This window comes from Lepisosteus platostomus, chromosome 6, assembly GCF_059453375.1.
Source record: "Lepisosteus platostomus isolate fLepPlt1 chromosome 6, fLepPlt1.hap1, whole genome shotgun sequence".
NCBI classification, from domain to species: Eukaryota; Metazoa; Chordata; class Actinopteri; order Semionotiformes; family Lepisosteidae; genus Lepisosteus; species Lepisosteus platostomus.
The window spans coordinates 22,962,207-22,982,291 of NC_142616.1; the positions used below are offsets into that span (position 1 = coordinate 22,962,207).

Genomic DNA, 20,085 nt, shown 5'->3' on the forward strand with positions numbered 1-20,085 from the left:
TACTGTAGCAACTGAATTAAAGTTTTTGATATTGTAGAACACATTTCATTTAACAGAACACAAAAACCATCAAACCACCTTTTTTAAAGAACATGCAGTTATGTAAAAACTACATTTTTATATGCACTGAACAGCAGTGATTTGCACTCCTGGCTTTGGATGGCTGTAGTCCACCTGGGTTTATTGGAAACTTCTAATCTTCAAGGAGTAAATGTCTGGAAACAGTGGGAATAATTAATTAACTGTGTGAATAATTGGTTCAAATTAAGTCATCAAAAATCCAGGGTGAAATCAAAACCAAGAGACTGGTGGCCCTCCAGGACTAGGAATGAATATTGCGCAGGATATTTTAAGATGAGTTAGAAAGGAAATGTGGATTATTTAATTTTAGAAAAGGCTATTTCAAATAATATACATGTGGGGCAATTCATTATTTGATATTAAAAAGGAAAATCATAAAATGTACCAGTGAAAATACACTTGTAAAATAAGTAAGTGTTAAGAATATCTTTTTGTTTGTGAATGGACATAAATCACAAAGAAAAAAGATGTGATACTCGTTAACCATCTCTTAAATTCTGAGGCAGTATAAAACGAGGGAAGGTTCCTTGACTGTGTTGAGGCTTTGGTTCCATCTGTGGAAACAAGGGTTGTGGATTCAAATCCCCACTGAGGATGCTCCTGTTGTTGCGAGTGGGGTACTTCCCTCAGATTACTCTAATAAACACTCAGCTTGTGCTCAATTGACTTACCTAGTAAAGCTCTGGAACCAAATTAAAGCTTATGGTGTCCTTTTTGGGGGAAGAAATGAGTGTATTAAATTTGTTCTCAGAAATAAGTTTAAAAGTTCTAAAGAGCACATTTGTGGTTATTTCAATAGATCATTTTACAGACTGAAGAAATGTGTGTGGGGCGGCAGGAATCCAGAATCAAGCGGACGTTTAAGTCTATATAGAACGGCCAGTGTCTCCATAAGGGTAATTTAATACATTCATCTGTCCTTGTTCCTAAGCTTCTCATTGATCAGAAGTCCTTGCCTTACTAATTAATTAATTAATTACTCATAAATTAGCAGTTCAGAGGTGACATGGGATTGCGAGACATGCCTGGTCCTGGACTGAGAGGGGGTCTCTAGAAAAGGGTGTGAAAACACAGTGCATCCTTACCCTTGGCCATCTGCATACAGCCAGTTGAGCAGTGAGCCCTGAAGAGTGCACTGTGCCCACACCCTAGACATCAAAGAGACAAGTAAAGGTTTATTCCATGCTGAAATGAGAAGAAAGGAAACACAATGTTTCAACTGTGGAATAGACCTTTACTTTTTCCTTTGCAGCCTACGCATTCTGACGTAGCTCCCTACTTGAACTACTATCAAAGAGACAACACTACCCCTCCCTCACTCCCCCCCAAAACACACATAAACACCCCGGAATGAATCCTCAAGCAAGTCTCATTGGGATCTGAAAACGAAGAATTGAGGGGGGCTCAACAGAGATCCGAGGCAGAAGGCTGCAGCATCATTTCCTCCCCAAAACTAGACTAAACTAGAGAAAAACAGAGTGAGGTGGGTGGGGGGAACATGAGGGTTCAGGACCGCTGGGACAAACAGGAACCAAAGACCACCCAGAATGTCTTCACTGTGGTGTAAGCAGGTACGCTGCCTTGTCTGGTCAGTGGGTACACTGGTGCTTCTGAGAGATCTAAAGAACCTGTTGTGGCAGGAACAAAGGGTCCTAGAGCAGTTCCAGCATTTAGGGGTCACAATTCCATGACAGTCATTATCTGAATGATAAAAGCATTTTCCTAGGCTGTGGTTTAAAAAGAGATTGGACCCTAACGTGAATCTGTTTTAAGAACTTTCTACAGGCATGGTAGGTATATCATCTTGAGTTCTAATCCTGTAAGATATTTCCAAACAGCTCTAAATTTGATCAAACGTATATATAAGTTATAGTTAAATATACATGGTGCCTGATATTTCATTCTAAGCTGTCTCCAGAATCTGCACACCAAGAATTAACCATTTCGTTAAGTGAATAAAATGTTTTTTTTTATATATATATATTAACGCAAATCTATGAGGTAAAGCTCAGTAATTGTGCAGTTGACCTAGGCCAGCGTGAAAACATACTACCTCATATTTATTGTTAACATAGACTCAGTTTTCCTTTTGGTAATTGCATTAGAGGATTTTGTATATCTTGTCCCAAAAGTCGCAAAGTCGCAGGCATTGTTTATCCTTTCATGTCAGTGAACGATGCAGTGAGGATGGGAACAGATTCCAGAGTTAATTCAAAGGATGGAAAATGCCTCAAAGATATTTGAAAAGTTTATACACGTAGCAAACTGCATAATTCCCGTTGTTGTCGCCTCCATTAGTGTGTATCGATCGAATGAAATATGTGAAAAGTAGTTCAGCTTTCCTATTGCACGTTATGATGTACAGTATTTGTAACGCTCTACTATACTACCAGTGGTACGTGTGTCCGTTTTGGTACCTTTAACCTGAGATCCATGGGTTTTCATGGTTTTTATAGAATTGTTTTTCACACAATGGGAGAAAGTACGACCCTGCGTCTGTTGATATTTGAACTTAACTTTTAAATATGGGGCTTTCTTGTCAGTTTATTGCAATCACCTAATTAAGAAGAACCGTAATTGACAAAATTTCTTGTGCGGGATCCGATTCATCTTGCCTTCTCAGAAGAGTAATATTCTTTGTAATGTCATTATTTAAGTTTATTCTAATTGCAAAATGCGATCTGGCTTTCATAAACACAGAATTATAAACTACTATCGGGATGATCTCCGCCAGACCTCAGTACAAAGATTCAGCTAAACTCAGTGGAAGAACACATTACTCAAAACAACTTCGTGTTCCTCACTTCATGAACCAATTATAGGAAGATCGCGGAATATATTCTCTTGTATGTGATTATAAAATGAATGGTGCATTGGGTAGTACGCCGATAGCAACAAAAGAGTGAGAAACTACGTATGAGGTGGTGTATGAGTAAAATACCATTTTATTATTTCGTGAGGACTCACAATGCTCAAGATTAATTCCCTTTCGCCAACACCTTCAAATGATGAGATTTTCTTGTGTGTGGACAAAACGCAACCTTGTAGTTCGTTTCAGTGAAGGTTTTTTCTGCAAAAAATAAAACGTTCAGCGAAGGAAGTTGCGATCGTTGAGAATCGCAGCGTTTACCCAATAGCATCTGCTAGACGATTACGTGTGGCAGGGCATTTGGGTCAGGTTGCGCATTTGCAAAACACAAAGAAAATATGATGATGATGAATGGTTCAATACCTGTCTCAACATCAGGGCCTTTGGAAACATACTTTATCTTTTTGACAAATATTTCTAATTTTGAAAATAAAAAAAAAATCAAAATCTATTGTTGTTTGTACATCGTAAGGTCCATCCACCAAATATGAAGGAGAGATGTTTTCTGAAATTATGGACTAAAAAAGGGGGGAAAAATCGCGCGGTGCTAAATAAAAATGCAGAAAACCAGAGTGCCCTCTGGTGGACGATGAAACTTTAATTGAATGGAAAACCGTGTACCGCAGATGTGTCAAGTGACTCCGAGAAGCAGGTACTGTACTGTATGTCTTGGCTGTGGTAAAGGTCATTGAATCTAAGATGACATGGTTGTTAGTTGACACCCACAAAAGTCCTCTGCTGCCTACACAGACATTCGAGAGGTTTTTAGCCCAATTATAAATTTCTGCTTTAAGATGTATACCCTCCTAGTAGATACTAAAACTAAATCCTATTAGTCTGTGCTTCTAAGATAAAGAAACAAGATAAAACTGAATTGCAAAGACGCATGCCATCATCCTAAATTTCCCCTTTGAGAAACACAGAAATCCTTCTCTAGGGAAAGAGGGCCAGTGAATCAGCAGGTTTTCTAGATCTGTTTTAAGCACCAGCACCTGATCCAGTTAAGCCAATAATGACCCATTTCAGGTGACCATAGGGCTAGCAGGACTGAAAGTCTGTAGAAAAACTAGCCCTCTAGAAGCAGAACTGGGAATCCCTGCACTTAAGCTTTTCGAGGGCACTGGCACATTTTAACAGTCTTGCTGTATGTCCCCATCCAGTGGAAATATTCCTAAACATTGTTTTAAAATACTGTGCCTTGTATGTCATCCAATAAGCGCGCACTTCATTGCATTTCAGTACTGATATACATTGATTTCCCCTTTTTAAAAGCACCACGTCCAGAATCCCTAACCCATACAAACAAAAAGGAATTTGAGTTTGCAAGGAATAACAAGACCCGATAGCATTTATAGAGAAGTCAGGCTTAAGAAGCACTGGCTGCTTGGCTAAGGATGGACCACCAGGCCACAGAGAGGCTGTAACACAGTGAGGAGATAGTGTTGTCTCAGGGAGAGACGCAAGTAACAGGTACTGGTACTGTTAAATTATGTGAAATAAAGACACAGGATACAGTTAGCTATGGTTTCTGCTCTTCCTCATTTACTTCTGAGGGAACATGCAACATATACTTGACTGTTTACCTGTGTCGACATTCTAAACTTATGTCAAACTCAAGGAGTACAGGTTGTGATTTCTAACAGAATAATTTTAGGGAAATAACACTATAGAGGCTCAGGAATCCAAGTAACACAGATGAAGGAGAACTTAAGTGAGGTAATCTATCCTTTTAAGTTTTGTTATGGTTATGGTCTCCATTTGATCAGTTTAATTTGTTTAAAAATATCGGTAAGAGGAGAAAGTTAACTCCCAGTGAAAAAAAAATAAACAGGAAAAGAGCTTGCATTTTTAAGACACTAGCAAACAAAAATGATCCAACATAAACAGATTGTAAGTGTAAAAAGCCCATCTTTGAACTTAAATATGGATACACTCTTAACTATTCTACTATTTAAGGGTAAAAAACCACTTAGAGAAACTAGTCTGAATGCTGTTTTATTACAAATGTCCATGTAAATCAGTTTTTATTTGCCATTGCATGAAAAAAGCATTTTATGCTTTTTTGAAACACTTAACACACTGGAACGCTCATGATTTACATGAATCATTAACTCAACCTCATCTGAGGCTTCAAACCTGTTACTGTACCATTCACACCATCTCACCAGAAAAAACTAATGGTTCAATCATAAATCAATGAAAGATTTTGACAAGTAAAAACTTAAATAAATAATTACAATTTTGAAAAGAACACACAGAACTATTATTTTTTTCCCCATACATATACATCTGTAGACATGGTAATTTGTCAAAACTGTATGAAGAGTTGCTCATAAGCCTGTTCATTTTCCTGCATTCAATGCATACTGTAGCTTTTCCAAACACCTAACCTGAAATTGAAATAACTAAAAAAAAGGCAGTAATCTTTATCCTAAAAGTTACACACGTTGTCCATTAAGTCGTGAGAGAGCATGTGTACCAGACATTTACCAAAACAAAACCAGGAGGTAAACATCCAAGGCCATAGTTGTGTCAAATAAAAGCAATGACACATGCCAATGCAAGAAAACAGCACCTTATTTAACAAAGACACTGCTTCTCGGTGAATCAAAGCAAATCTAATTCACAGATTTTATCATTCTCAGATTACATTAAAAGAATAGTGTACATGTTTTTGAGACCTTAAAAACATGAAATTCTTTACCTGGCAATCCAATTGTATTTAATCTAAAAAATGCACTTTATATGGCCATTGGGCATACATGTTAAAATAAATATAGTCCTTGCCCGTTCTGGTTCACAAACATTAAACATCTACAGTGATCATTTCTAAAAGTCTGCACACTGGCCACTTATTTCTAGTTTTTATTTTTTTTTAAAGTTGGGTATGTTGGTATAACAGACCGTACGACCATTTTAAAATCCCAATTGGATCCATAAAGTGCACTTTAGCTCAAGCTTATTTTGATACCCACTAAAATGAAATAGTACCAGTGTCATAACCTCCTACAAACAGTACACCATATTTGTCTTTACCTGGATAGCTTAATCTTCTACAAACTGCTATTCGATTTCTTTTTCAAACACCTCATACACCCTTTCCGCAAATACAAATGGACGTCTTCTCATCTTAAAAGCAATTTGCAAAACATTGTCAGCCAAAGGAGAAATATGATTTAGTGTAGATGTGTTAAGTTGACCAATCAATTAATGATTTACCAGCTTTTAAAAAATTACTGTTTTGAAAATACATCTTTTGAATATGCTAATTGTTTAAGCCATTTTAAAAGTAGTGTATACTAGTAAATTAAGCCTCATTATACTAAAAGGAAAGACCCGTCTTTTTACTTTAATCTGCATTTCCAAAATCCTTCAGTTTTTCAACAGAGGTAAGATACATGTAGTGAAAAATGAATCTAAAAAGGTTCAAACAAGGTTAATACTCACAAATCTTTAAAGTAATGATTTCATGTGCTGGGTGAAAACTGTAGAGCTATTTTATAAATTGCTTATTTTAAATTGCCCACTATCAAAAGTTACATAAATAATTTTAAGGAAACCCCAATACTTGCCATTTAAGCTATGAATTCGCAATGACATGAAAAGTTGAAAAGTCCTCCTTTTGACTATCAAAAATGGAGACTTGTTTTAGTACCAGCTTACAGAATTGTTACCAATGTAAACTCAACAGGGTTCCAATTTTCCCAGCTTTGATGAAACAACAATCACACCAACAACGCAAGTTTTACAAATCACATATAGATGTGCTACTGTAGTGTTAACGAACCCACATAAGATAGATACTGACCAAATATGCATACAACGGCATATACTGGATCCTTGCAATTAAGACTCCAATAAACTGCATCTACAAGCAAACAACAGTGCATCTGTAGTAACATTTGTAGGAAGAGAATTCATGATTCTTCATGCTTCTTTTCGTTTCACGATGAGAGGGCCGACATTATCCCCAGTCTCCTCATTATGTTTTGTATGGGAACCATCACACAATGGGAACTGAGATTAAAAAAACAAAAACAAAAGGTTAACAAAGACATTAGACAGCCCATAAATCTATGTAAGCACAGCTTTATTTTGCCAAGTAATTTAAATAATAGCCTATACTCCATATTAATTACAAACATGTGTATATTTAGACTTCATTACTCTTTTATTGGCAAAAAGAGGAATTCCTTCTCATTATGAGACAATAAACATGACTTACATTACATGACACTTATCAAGAACACTACATATATTTTGTTGGTTTACAAACCACTGTCTATCTCCAGGCTAAACTGTGCTCCCACAAAAACTAAAACTATACAGTAACTCATTCACTACTGGGACTAGACTCCATGGCTTGGCATTAGAAAGTCCAAAACTGGGTCGTTAGCAGAATATTTTAATGTGGGTACTAAGGACTGTTGAACTTAACGGGCACAGTAATTGAGAGGGCCATAAATTTGTAGCGTAAGGAAAACATTTACTCCATGGGAAGAGTTCTGCCAAAATCTCTTAGTACCACATCACATGAGAACGATCCTGCAGTATCTTGTAATAAGGGAAGTTTAACTTAACTATAGGCTATACTATACCCTAAACAAAAATAAAGATATGTGCAATCTGATAACTGTTGGTAAAAAATAATACAAGCATCCAGAAGGATATCAAAATGGATTAAAAGAGAATAAAACTCTGAATCTGCTTTATATAAATGCAAGTGTTTTAAGGAAAAAAAACACAATTCTAAATGGCAATTACTTTGGCAGCTGATAGCCTATCACATAAGAAATATATGTGATAGGGAAAGAAGATAAACTGCTCATCTCACACTGAAGCTGGCTGGTTCACTAGATCAAGAACAAAGGACATTCCTTCAGTATCCTGCAGGTTTTACAGGTACATATTCTACTGTACACAGTAGGTGATTTTGACCTATGAGAGACCAAAATTTGGCTTCTCACCCAGGTAATTAGTTCAATAATGAAATAAAGGACAAAGATGGAGTGAAAGCCGGTGAGGCCTGTGGCCTCTGAGGACTGTAGCCACCAGCCTTGCCCAGGACACAGTGAATGCAGTGTCAGCGCTAGGCGTGGCGTTCATCGGTTTGGCTGTCCCCACCTTCTTGGACCTCCAGCACCGGCAGTACACCGCCTTGTCCCCCAGGTCCTCGATATCGAAGGCATGGACAACCTTCGGGTTGTCCTTCTGGATGTCCAGGTTGACCCTGTCCTTACAGCACTTCTCCTTCGAGAAGAAGGTCTTGTAAGCCAGAAAGCCAACTGCCACGGTTCCAGCAGCCAGAGACACGGCCGCTATCAGCTCAGCTGCAGGAGAAAGAAGGAAGAAGAGAAGCAAGACCATGGTCAGCAAATTGTTAATTCACAGATTCATCATTTCCGATTGGTCCTCCAGCTTCCACTGCGCACAGGTACCATGAAAAACACTAGTTCAGGTGGGGAGCTGCGTCAGCATGTGTAGGCTGCAACAGAACAAGTAATAGGTTAATTCCATGCTGAAAAGAGAAAGGAAACATGGCCGAAGCGTTGTGTTCTGTTTCCTTTCTCTTTTCAGCATGGAATAAACATATTACTTGTTCCGTTGCATGAAAAACATTACTACTGCTGTGGGACCGCAGTGTGGAATAGTGATTAACACTCCTGACAGGAGGGCCAAGTCACCATCCCTGGGTGAGACACTGCGGTTGTATGCTTGAACATGGCCTGTCACGCAGACTGCTGCAGTAAAATGTCCTGTTGTATAAACTGGCGACTTTCCATCCAGGTTGTTATGGTAACAACACCAGGAACAGAGCCCTATAGCCTGCTCTCCTTGTGCACAGCTGTTTAAACCTACAGCAAACAACCACATAATACCATCTGTGTCTCAGCAGGTCGTCTGTGTGATGAGGCAGGCCTAAAAACCATCATTTTACACAAGAGCAAGTCAACCCTTCCACACTCCTTTTTAAAATATCAACAAGTGCATAAGAGAGAGCCTGCTGTACAATTCCTGTCAGACATTTAAACTAAAAACTAGGCTACACCGTTTCTAGTGTCTAAGGTATTCTACTTACTAATTATCCTACTAAACCAAGAAGCTGCTTGCCCCAGCTGCAATTCACAAGAAAAAAAAACGTCAAGGTGTTTTTTTCGTGGAAGTGGACGTTAATCGTCAGTTTCTACAGCTATCAGTTAAAATTCCACCTTGACAACCAAGCGATTGTAATCCTACAGTGCTAACCTCGTCTGTCCTTTCCTTTTAATTTTTTTCACCTGCGACGTTTTTGCATTAATGCGGCGTGGATATCGCAGTGTCTCTCTGCCTGCATGCCAAGGTGCTCTGTCAACCTCTGCTGTCGTTTTACCTCGGGGCCTGGGAATTGTTTTCTCCTTTCATCTTTATAATTAAGGGGGAAAAATAATTTAAAACAAACAACAAAAACAAAACTGTGTATACCCCGCGTGTTTTACGAACAACATAAGTGACCCCCGTTGCCCTGAACAGAAAAAGTGTACCAAGAAATCCCCTACCTTTCGGCAGAGTTTTGGAGCTCATGTCTGTTTCTATAGCACTCAACTCTTTCTCCTTATCATAAGGTCAGTCGCTTCTGAAACATCCGCAAGAACCAGTTCACAGTCACATGACGCCGATCGCTGACGTAATTCTGACGTATTAAAGGGAGAGGAGGGTTCTTAAAGTGACACAACACACACCTGCAAAGAGATTATTGAAACGGGTTTTGTGTGACTCGAATAAAAGTAGGAGAAACACTCTTTTGTCTTATTTTAGTTAAGAAAATTAAGTTCAGAAAAGTTCAGAAATAATTTATATTAAATTACACTTATTTACTATTCTTTCCCTTAGCACTTCACTGCTGATCTTAATCCATTTATAGAGTGCTCGTTATTATATATTTTTTTTGTTTCTGGACTAGACAGATGCGCAACCTTATACATTTATCTACGATATTAACAATGTACTATCATTATCATATATGAAGATAATATTTTAATGCTGCATTGGTTTAGGTAGAAATCGTGTGATCTCAAATTACAAAGTTTCATGTTTTGTCCTAAAATACTAAAGGTTCTACAGATGATTTTTAATGTGTAAACAGATATTAGTTGAAAATTTAAAAAGGAGCTTTTAGATTTCTATAGTTGTAGTACACCCAGGGATTGACAGTATTTATGAGCAATCTATTTATGTATTTTGTTTGAAGAAAATAATGAACTGTAAATAAAAGGATAATGAAATTCAAACTAGAAAATAATATGAGGAGATTTTCTTTCTTCAAAACATACCTAGTTAAAAATTAACCTCTAATAATTAAGAGGAAAATGTTTTTAATTGGAATTTAAGATTTTGATTAAAAGAACGATGCCCCTTTAAGAAAGAAAAAACTTCACTTACCAGAATGCATCGGTATTCATGCTTCCCTGAACAAAAAGCGGAAACAAAAGAAATCAAAAATCCTAAAACACACCCTTAGCGAGCGGCGGAGAGAAATAGAAAGTATCTGGTTGCTTTCTTCGGTAGGAATTTAGAAACGTCACGGAGAAAACAGACGGTAATTCGGTTTAGGTTACCAGACCCGGGTCGCTATGGCTTTGAAAAGAATACAGAAGGTAAGTCGGAAAAGGAACGGAATTGCTTAACAATACAATAACGTTGGTGATACTGCAATTGTCCAGTACACAACAATGGTTGAACATCTAGAAACTACACCACAACAAAGGCCCTTCACAAAACGGGGAAATTGTTCATTTGAAGAGCCTCCTATAAAATCCTCGTCGCCGGAGCCGGTAAAAATGTAGCCGTGTTTTTGTGTAGAATAGCTGGACACCAGGTTAAAATTGGACTGGGGCTTACCAAACGTGTTCTGTGGAGAATTGGGTTTGATTTAAACATACTAAAGGTTATATGGTTAAGATTGTCGTAAATAGATTTTTTTTCCCTTTCTGCTAATAAAGATAGGGAGTGTTTAAGCCATTGGGTATTTCAGGTTCTTTGAACGAACAAGGACGACAGAAGCATTTCTGTATCGACGTGGTTTCCTTGTTCGCCCAGGGGTCAGTTTGATCACACTTTGTTGTACCGTAATGAATATTGCTGGGATATGGACGCTCTTCGCACAACTGCACAGATACCGTAAGAGCCCAGTGGCTTCCGTTCCTGCAATTTAATGGTAAACTTCGCTTTTTCATAGCACCCTTTCCAAAAATGTATTCGTAACTAAGAAAGGGTGAGGAGTCGGTCTTAATTCCCGTTTTAAGCGTAGCTACTTTGTTTCCAATATACAGCAGATGTACGTACGAGTGTTATTCGTACGGATGGTTTAGACCTTATGCGTAGGAAGCAGCTTTACATTGTGGGTTTTATTGGATTTTGCGATTTGCTAGGCCTATCGCTAGTTTTTTTTTCTTTCTTGGTTAGGCCTTTATAAAAGGCTTTGAAGCTCGCACGTGTTATAACACCTTCTGATCCTGGAATCTGAATCGCTACGTCGTATGAATCTCGATTCTGCTTATTAGTATTATTGAACCTTTTCCCGTAAATCGATATATTCGCCACGATCACTTCACTTCATGGTAGTTTGTATTGTACAGTAGTTGGGTTTTCACTTCAGTGTGTTACCGGGACGGGATGTTTTTTGTTTCACATGAGATCGAAGATCCGAATGCTGTTACCCCGGTGATGTCAGCGATGAGGCTGAGCACTCAGATATTATCTTTGCATAACAGATTATGCAACACTAACTCTCCGTGGTTATGTCTGTGGCGTTCCTAACCCTTTCTTGGGACATGACATTAGTAGGTTGTGATGCTCTGTCATTCATGTTACAAACAAGTACTGATCCCTTAACAATAAAAGATTGTAATTCATAAGGACCCACTGTATTATACTTGTCCAAAAATATCTAGACTCAGTACCTTGGGTTTGATACCAGTAGGCCCCTGCATATAGTAGTACTAAGTCATAAAAGTCATGCCATCACTACTTTTGATTCCATTTTAATAAAGTTTGAGATGGCATGAACAGAAATGTTGAAGCTGCGTTATTGTAGTACATGAAGTCCTGGGAAGAAACTGGACAAAGCAGTTATTCATCAGAGAGTAACTAAATATGTGAAAAGCCGCAATGCAGGTTGTCCACTGAGAGGTGGACAATCGAACTAGTAGAAGCATGGCTGTTGGCTTTCTGGGAGCTAAACTGGGACGGTAACACATTAACACATTTGTGCTGATGGTGTCGCACCCCACAAACCATGAATGAGGGATCTGTAGAAAAGAAAGGACAGCATGCTGTGTACCATACAGCAGTGTACATCTTTTTAGTTTATTGTAAATCATCTGAAAAGGTGGTATGGAAAAGTAAAGGTATCTTACGGTCTGTATTTGATACGTGTTCATTCCAGTTTGATCAAGATAAATCTGAATAAAAGGGTTTTGTCCCCGAAGTAGTTTCCTTGAGTGGTCTGTTTTTCCTAGTGAGAATATTTATAGCCCAAATACAGGTTAATGCTGAAGAGATTATTGAAATGGATTTGTGTGGGTAGGGGGTGTAGGTGTTAAAAGGAACCTGAATGATTCCACTTTTTATTAATACAGAAACACTCGTCAGCATAGTTTCACTTACAAAAAGCAAATGCACTGACATTCAGAAGAGCACTTCGATGGCTGCTTTTAGGATGTGTATTTAAAGCAAGGTTCTTATTTCCAGCCTCTAAACGATAAGTGGATGCCCCCCAGGAATGCAGCTTGGCACCCCCAATAAAGCATCCTTTCCCAATTGCACAACTATCCTGTTCCTTAAAGCCTTTCGTATTTTCCTTTCATTTGTAATGCTTTGCTTCTGCGTTGCGGTTAACATTAAGATGTGAGATCTTTTGATGAAGTTGTTACCGTTATTGTGCATTTCATCTGCGAAGCGTCTGCTACATGATACCAGAACCCACCCATACTGGATGCTAAGTATTTATAAGACCATCTTATGGGTCGAGGACACTTAGGGTGCTGGACACCAGGGGGTAAAAACCACTCTAGGTCTGAATGTTTGAAGAAGCTGCAGTGTGGCTCGGAGGGTCGAGCTGCTGGGGGAAAAAAAATCACATTTTGTTTTTCTTCATAATTTCAGGAGCTACACGACTTGCAACGGGATCCTCCCGCGCAGTGCTCGGCCGGGCCAGTTGGGGATGACTGTAAGTTTCCTCCGGGAGCTCTCGCCTGCTTTAGACCTCGTTAATAACATGGAGGACGCTCACGATTCTCTTCTTTTTCTTCTTCTTTTCAGTGTTTCACTGGCAAGCCACAATAATGGGACCCGTAAGTATGTTGTAGATCATGGCTAGAGTTTCCTCAAGATAGTGCCTGGGCTGGGATATTCTGCTTGCACGATGAGAGCAGAGGGCAAGTTTGGGTATCTGGTTTGCTGTTTCAGAGATCGCGATAGATGTGAGCTGTGTATACGTATTTCACTTGAGAAGGAGAGACGTAAAACAAAGTGTTGCTGGCATATGTAGTATTCCTGGTGTACCAGGAGTGGTGTTAAGAGCAGATTGTTTTTGTCTTCTAGTGTGGCAAGGCTGTTTTGCACTTTTTCATCAAAAGGCAGATGTCAGCCAGACATTTTCTGCCAGCACTCTTGGATAGTGACTTTCTGACAGCTCTTCCAAGACCTGGGTATCATTCTTCAGCAACAGATGCGTTTAACCTTGAATAAAGGCAGTTATTGACAGCAAACCAACATAACCTACCTAGAAAACTCAAGTCAGTGCTTTTGAGTGTGTCACAGGGAGTTGCATGGAGGTTCATGTATTACATTACTAGTGCAGAATTTGTATTATGATTTGTCCTGGCAAGAAAGACAGAAGTAACTGAAGGACTGAGGAAAATTGATTTGTACAGTCGATGACAATATTTCTCTACAAAATATTACTTTCTACAGAATTTTGGACAAAGTTTTACTTTATTTTAAAAGAGAGGTTTTGAATTTTAGACATTTTCACTGGATATAATGTTTTTATGAAAAAAATGAACTTTTTTTTCCTCTTTGATGTTCATGTCCACTTGACTACCTCAGGGCTCTGTAGCTCTGTTACCCCACACAATTTGAGAGACTCCCTAGAACTCTTGTATTTGATCAATGTAGAATCGCCAATTATTTATGATAGAGGTTCAGATGGGCAGCTGCCTCAATGTAGCCTTTATTCAAATATTATCTAGAACGTAAGGAATGCAGATCCATCAAAAAAGTCTCTTCAAGATGAGATTAGCTGATTTCTTTTTGATTTTCATTAAGGTACTGAATGGTGGGCATGTAATAGGATTGTCACTGTTTATTAATGCTGAAAGTTATTACATTATATAAGTAACACTTGGCAGTCTGGTACATACCTAGAAATGTGTGGCAGTGAAGAAAGTGGGTTTGTGTAAAGAAGCTAATATGACCCACTTTTAGGCATATATTACCTGGTTTTGTAAATTGATTTGGCAAGTGTAGGATTAGACTTATATTTTTGGTATTTGTATGTTTAGTTTATGGTGTGCAAAACTTTTAAATCAAAACGTCTGTAAGGGTAAAGTGAGTGACTAACATGTCTTTTATTTTGAAGTGATTTGGGTGGGGCGGGGGGGTTGATATTGATACCTAAAGAAATTCCAAGGTAAACAATGAGTCATCATAGATCATTTAATATTTTTGCTTAACTGTTCACCTGCGTCCAGTAAATGTAGAAACTATATTTACAAAGGTCTTAATGGTGTTTTATGCCATTTAATTATTATTTTTTCACAAAAACAAGATTTGTTCCATATTAAACTGTTACATGTAAAAAAAAAATTTGTCACGAAGCTCATGGTGCACATTTACAGAGCCTTATATGTTAAAACATCTTTACATACTGTATTATGGACAGTTTTTAAACTTGCATTAGAAGATAAATCTCTTCTATGATAATTGCTTGTACTTTTGTGATAAATATGTATCTTGCGACAAAGAGCACTTTGAGGAATTCATATGAGATTTATATTTGTTTTACATACAAAATACATTTTGTTGTGTGCAACTAAAAAATCAAATCTGTGAAAAATGTAGTTTATGTAATGAATTGTTTTTACTTTGTTGTTAAATATCCAACGACCTGTCTCTGTAAATGTTTGAAGCCTTGGTAGTATGTGGCACTTCTAACCTGGCAGATGTTACTAAATTGATTAAGGTGACTTAAGAGAGAAACAGCTTTGCTTTAAATGTAACCTGCTTGAGCCTTGTATCATTTCACTGGTGGTCTCATGGTTAGTTGGACCACTTGCGCAGAACAAACACGGTCTCAAATGGGCTCATGGTGTGCAGTGAAGTAATGTACTGTAGAAAGTGGGTTTGGTGGGGGCTGTCCACCACACGGCATTTCGAGGTTTGCAAAACCTCATCCTTCAATGGGATACGTGGCATTTCATTTCATTGTTTTCATTGCGATGTTTCTTCCTCTAGAGTGACAGCCCATACCAAGGGGGTGTGTTCTTCCTCACAATCCATTTTCCCACGGACTACCCCTTTAAACCACCAAAGGTTAGGAAAACAGCTTTGCAGTTTTCTATTAAAATGTGTTTATCAAGGTGATCTATTTTAATTTCGGGCTGACCAAGATGAATGCGTTTTTCTCTTTCAATAGGTAGCATTCACAACAAAAATCTATCACCCAAATATAAATAGTAATGGGAGCATTTGCTTGGACATTTTGAGATCACAATGGTCCCCTGCACTGACAGTATCAAAAGGTAAGATTGATCTGGCTTTGGATGGTCCTGTTTTGTTTTCATTTGGGGGAAAAAAACTAAATCTTAAGTTATTCTACATTATCACACATTGTGTAGTTTCATTGTTTTCATTATATAAGTCATTTAAGCTGGTACTGTTCACTTTATTGCTTATCTCCCTAACAACAAGACAGTCAACATGGATACATGTGTATCGTAGCCCTGAAGAACTGAATGGTTTCTTGCAATTTGCAAAAAAAGAGTGAAGAAAAAAATATATGCTTTAGCATCTTTGCTTTAGAATTGTGTTGACTATGAGAAATATCATTCTGTTAATTTGAATAATATTGTCAGGCAGTGCTGTAGAATTATATTGAAAATTCAAGTTAGATCTTGCTAACACAAAAGGAAATGGTTTTGAAAGCCTAAAAGCCTCACAGACAGTTCCTGTCTGAGTGTCTCGTTTAACCCCTTGTTCTTACAGGACGTGGTCTTGTAGATTGACGTAAACAAGAACACTAAGTACATGTGCTTTGGTAGCTTTTCTGTTCACACTGTTTACAGTACACTGCCTGTATACTGTAAAGTCTTTACTTCAGCTTGTGTCACAAGTAAGAAATAAAGAAGATGCTATTATGAAATTGAAAGATTCACACCTTCGAATTTAACTTGCAAAACCCTGTTTTCCAGTTTTATTGTCCATATGTTCATTGCTTTGTGACCCCAATCCTGATGACCCCCTAGTTCCAGATATAGCACACATCTACAAGTCAGACAAAGAAAAGTGAGTACAGATGACATTTACAACATCCTAACGCTTGTGGAAAAAAATATTTAACATGCTTCCATATTGATGTTTATGTGCTATAAAAAGTAATGTATAGTTTAAATAAGTCTGTATCTAAGCTTGGGATTCTCTGTAAGATCACCTGTGCTTTTATATGTATCATTTTAAACCTGACTGAGGACTCAGTGGACCTAAGACTCCTGTAGGCTTACAGAAATGTAAAGAGATGAAGATCACATCTCTTGTGTGTAAATGACCTCTCGGTAGAGGGTTTCACTGTGAATTTGTGCCCTGAAATGCAGACTAGACTCCAGTGGAAGGAAGTGAACAATATTTTTAAAAGAGAAGTAACAGTGAACTGTAATATTGCCAGAATGCTTATCCACCTTATTACGGTAGTTCAGGTGGGTAGCTGCGTCAGCATGCGTAGGCTGCAAAGGAACAAGTAATAGGTTTATTCCATGCTGAAAAAAAGAAGAGAGAAAACACAATGTTTCGGCCGTGGAGCCTTCTTCAGGTATAATCCACCTTATTATAATTGGTTATGCAGTGTCATCAGTACTTAGGGTAAAATAACATGGCCTGAGCAATTGCAAAGTAAATCTTGGGCAAGTAGGCTGTAAAGAACACCAAACACAAAAGAATGTATTTATTTGTGAGAATCAGTACAATTTTTGACTTTACAAAGAGGTGGGACAGTGCCATGGGAGTTAACAGCTCTGAGAGTCTGGGATGGTTTCCAGCCAGAGCACCTTGTGTTTGGAGTTTGCAAGTTGTCCACGTGTCCATGTGGTTTAGCCTGTGTGCTCTGATTTCTTCCCATAGCCCAGAGACATGGTGTCCAGGGTTCTGGCATCTCTGAATCGCCCCTCCCACCTCTCTTCTATGCCCTGAGACTGGCTTCCCCTTCAGGGTGGGCTTGTGCTGGGTTAGACTCACTGCAAACTACAACCCTCTAAGCATACAGCGCCACTTCTGAAAACCACATGGACTTTACAAAGAAAAAATGTTGTATGTTAACCTAAAGCATGTTTAGAGTTTGAAGACTGGGAGGAGTGTTTTGCAATTGTTTGGTGTGAATTAAAGAACTGGAACTCTGGTCTTCCAGCATGACAAGCAGCAACTTCCAATTAACCTGTCTGCCTTCTTGGTGCATTTTTCTAATTCGATTTCTCTTTGTTCTTCTAGATACAACAGACTAGCAAGAGAATGGACCCAGAAGTATGCAATGTAAAGACCTAACAGAAGATTTTTAAGTCACAAAGCACTGTAAATTCTAGAATCTAAAAAAGTTAAATTAGGTAATATTATTGAACATGATGTACTGTTAACATTTATCATTAAAACAATTGCCATTAACTAATGGAGAATTAGTATTTTACAGGAAAAGACTCCCTTGTCCACAAATTACACAAAAAGGCTTAACAGATTTTGTGCATTGCAGACTTTTTTTTTAATTTAGCACTTCTGTTTTTCTTGGTCTATAAATCCCATTAAAACTAAATTGTAATGCAGCTTTATTGCTGTGGTCACCCATGAGTTTAGGAAAATAAAAGTTTCATTAAAAACATTTTTTTCTTCCTGTAGGTAATTTCTAATTTTTCTTTTAGAGATTTTTATTGTATAGTATATATGCTATACTGAATCTATTTTTATTATTTTGCATTAAAAGTGGAAAAAAATAAATCTGCAATGTTGTGAATTTGCTACTTTTGTCCACATTGACACCTGCCATATTTTACATTGTACTTCCTCTACCTCTGTTGTGTCTTTGCACTTTTGATTGCCACCATATTATATAACAGATCTTCTAATCGTTATTTCAATGCTAAAAGTTCATGTGGATGTATGCTATTTAAAAGCAAAACTGCGGCCTTTTGCAGAAAGTATCTAAAGGCAGGTGGCATTACATACTTTTCTTCTAAATAGAACATAAGAAATTGTTTTAAAGGCAGTTAATTACCATTTAACTCAGGTCTTAAGCTCAATTCCTATAGACCCAGTTTCTTCTGGGTTTTATTCCACTTGAGCTCTCTTGCATAGTTGCTGTAATTACTGTATTAAACTGCATTATTGTAATTTCTTACCAGGCTCAGTAGTGTTTTGTAGGTAATGGTATATTTCATGAGTGCTTTGAGTACACATTTGTAAAAGACATGTTGACTACCCAAACTGAAACAAAAACCAGAAGAAACGGATTCTGTGACACAAGTTTAAAGGATGGTTTCACACGAAAGTAAATGCAGAAAACCAGAAGACATAAATGTTAGCATTGAATTGCCTTTTGTGTTACAATGCATCAGTGCATTCTCTAACACAATCTAATTTGAAAAATAATTTTGGATAACTCTCCTGCTTTAAATTGGAAAAATCAGTCGGGTTGTCTTTTCTGTAAGTTTCATTGAGTCACTTGTGGACTGTACTGAACAAAGTATACAAGCAGCCCTGTAATTGTATTTTCAGATTAATGGACAGTAGATCTTCAGTGTAAAGTTCTCAGACGTTTTTGCAGCAGCTGTACTTCAGACATGGTGTTCCAAACATTGAATATCATTTGCATTTAATGATTCTGAGGTCTAGATTCTTTTGCATTGGTTTATTTACCTTAACTTCTAAGCATAACCATTCTCATGTTTGTTTTTACTTGACATCTGTTTAACCTGTCCTAGAGAGTTTCAGTGTTGCAGAAATGATTTATTTTTAAAGGTATTCAGCTGTTGATTTAAAGATATTAAATGCAAGCTGGACTCAGACCCTTGAAGACTGAAATTGTGCATCTGTGATTTCAAGATTGAAGAAATAGAATTTTAATCTCTTGGTCAGCAGACCTATAGGAATATCATTACAATGGCAAGATCCTCCTATTACAATCTTATGTGAGAGGAGTTACAGAAACATTACAGTCTATTACTCTACCATAAATAAATGTTCAAACCAGTTAAGTCTGTTTCCCTCTGTCTTCTGAACAATGTAAAACACATTCCTGCAATTCTTTCACAAAATGCATATTAATAAGCTGTTATTGACCTCATTTCCTGCAGCCATTTTAGCTACACCCTCTCTTCCTTTCACAGATTCTCTCGCTGTCCTCCTGTTGGTGCGGTACATGTGGATGAATTGATAGTTCAATCAGTGTTTGCCTCAATTCCTACAGCCCTGCTCAAAGCTATCTACTCTTCTCTTCTCTTTGTGCATTTGTTCTAAACTCAGTCCTGAGTCCATGAAATTTGGTAGTGTCTGTAGACGTGTCAGCTGCTATCGCACATTAAAACATTGGCCTGCACCCAATGACTTTTGCAAAAGTTTTTGAATGGGCAGTAGCAGCTCAATTGCTATTTAATTTTACATATAATCAAGTTTCGTGTCAACTTCAAAATCCTCATGCTCACCTATAAGGCTCTGCATGGCTAGGCACCTCAGTACCTCTCTGAGATATTATCGCCTTACTGCCCACCTCGCAACCTTCGCTCGTCTAATTCTGGTCTCCTATCTGTCCCCCAAGCCCGTCTACACTCTACGGGATGACAGGGCCTTCTGTTATGCTCCAAAGCTCTGGAACTCTAACCCTAAGGATATGAGAGAGTCAC

At 37.9% G+C, this 20,085-nt stretch overlaps 2 protein-coding genes across 2 annotated transcripts; one reads left to right on the forward strand and one right to left on the reverse strand.

Moving 5' to 3' along the window:
- Positions 1–4,929: 4,929 nt before the first annotated feature.
- On the reverse strand, positions 4,930–9,623 carry cisd1 (CDGSH iron sulfur domain 1). Its single transcript, XM_088634846.1, has 3 exons — positions 9,487–9,623; positions 8,075–8,280; positions 4,930–6,967 (listed from the first exon to the last, which is right to left on the reverse strand). The coding sequence occupies exons 1-3, from the start codon at positions 9,509–9,511 to the stop codon at positions 6,878–6,880; spliced, it is 321 nt and encodes a 106-aa protein (XP_088490972.1). The 5' UTR covers positions 9,512–9,623; the 3' UTR covers positions 4,930–6,877.
- Positions 9,624–10,393: 770 nt separating this feature from the next.
- ube2d1b (ubiquitin-conjugating enzyme E2D 1b) lies at positions 10,394–18,191 on the forward strand. The gene is made up of 7 exons (XM_088634848.1): positions 10,394–10,584; positions 13,094–13,157; positions 13,250–13,281; positions 15,446–15,523; positions 15,627–15,732; positions 16,402–16,495; positions 17,687–18,191. The coding sequence occupies exons 1-7, from the start codon at positions 10,561–10,563 to the stop codon at positions 17,730–17,732; spliced, it is 444 nt and encodes a 147-aa protein (XP_088490974.1). The 5' UTR covers positions 10,394–10,560; the 3' UTR covers positions 17,733–18,191.
- Positions 18,192–20,085: the final 1,894 nt, after the last annotated feature.

What these genes read in the sequence shown, in the direction of transcription:
- cisd1 (XM_088634846.1), bottom strand. Translation starts at nt 9,511, where the DNA reads ATGAGCTCCAAAACTCTGCCGAAAG. An exon ending in CTCCAAAACTCTGCCGAAAG is followed by an intron (nt 8,281 to 9,486) that starts GTAGGGGATTTC and finishes TTTCTCCTGCAG; the next exon opens with CTGAGCTGATAGCGGCCGTG. An exon ending in GGTGCTGGAGGTCCAAGAAG is followed by an intron (nt 6,968 to 8,074) that starts GTGGGGACAGCC and finishes TTTTAATCTCAG; the next exon opens with TTCCCATTGTGTGATGGTTC.
- ube2d1b (XM_088634848.1), top strand. Translation starts at nt 10,561, where the DNA reads ATGGCTTTGAAAAGAATACAGAAG. An exon ending in CTTTGAAAAGAATACAGAAG is followed by an intron (nt 10,585 to 13,093) that starts GTAAGTCGGAAA and finishes TCATAATTTCAG; the next exon opens with GAGCTACACGACTTGCAACG. An exon ending in TGCACTGACAGTATCAAAAG is followed by an intron (nt 15,733 to 16,401) that starts GTAAGATTGATC and finishes CCTGTTTTCCAG; the next exon opens with TTTTATTGTCCATATGTTCA.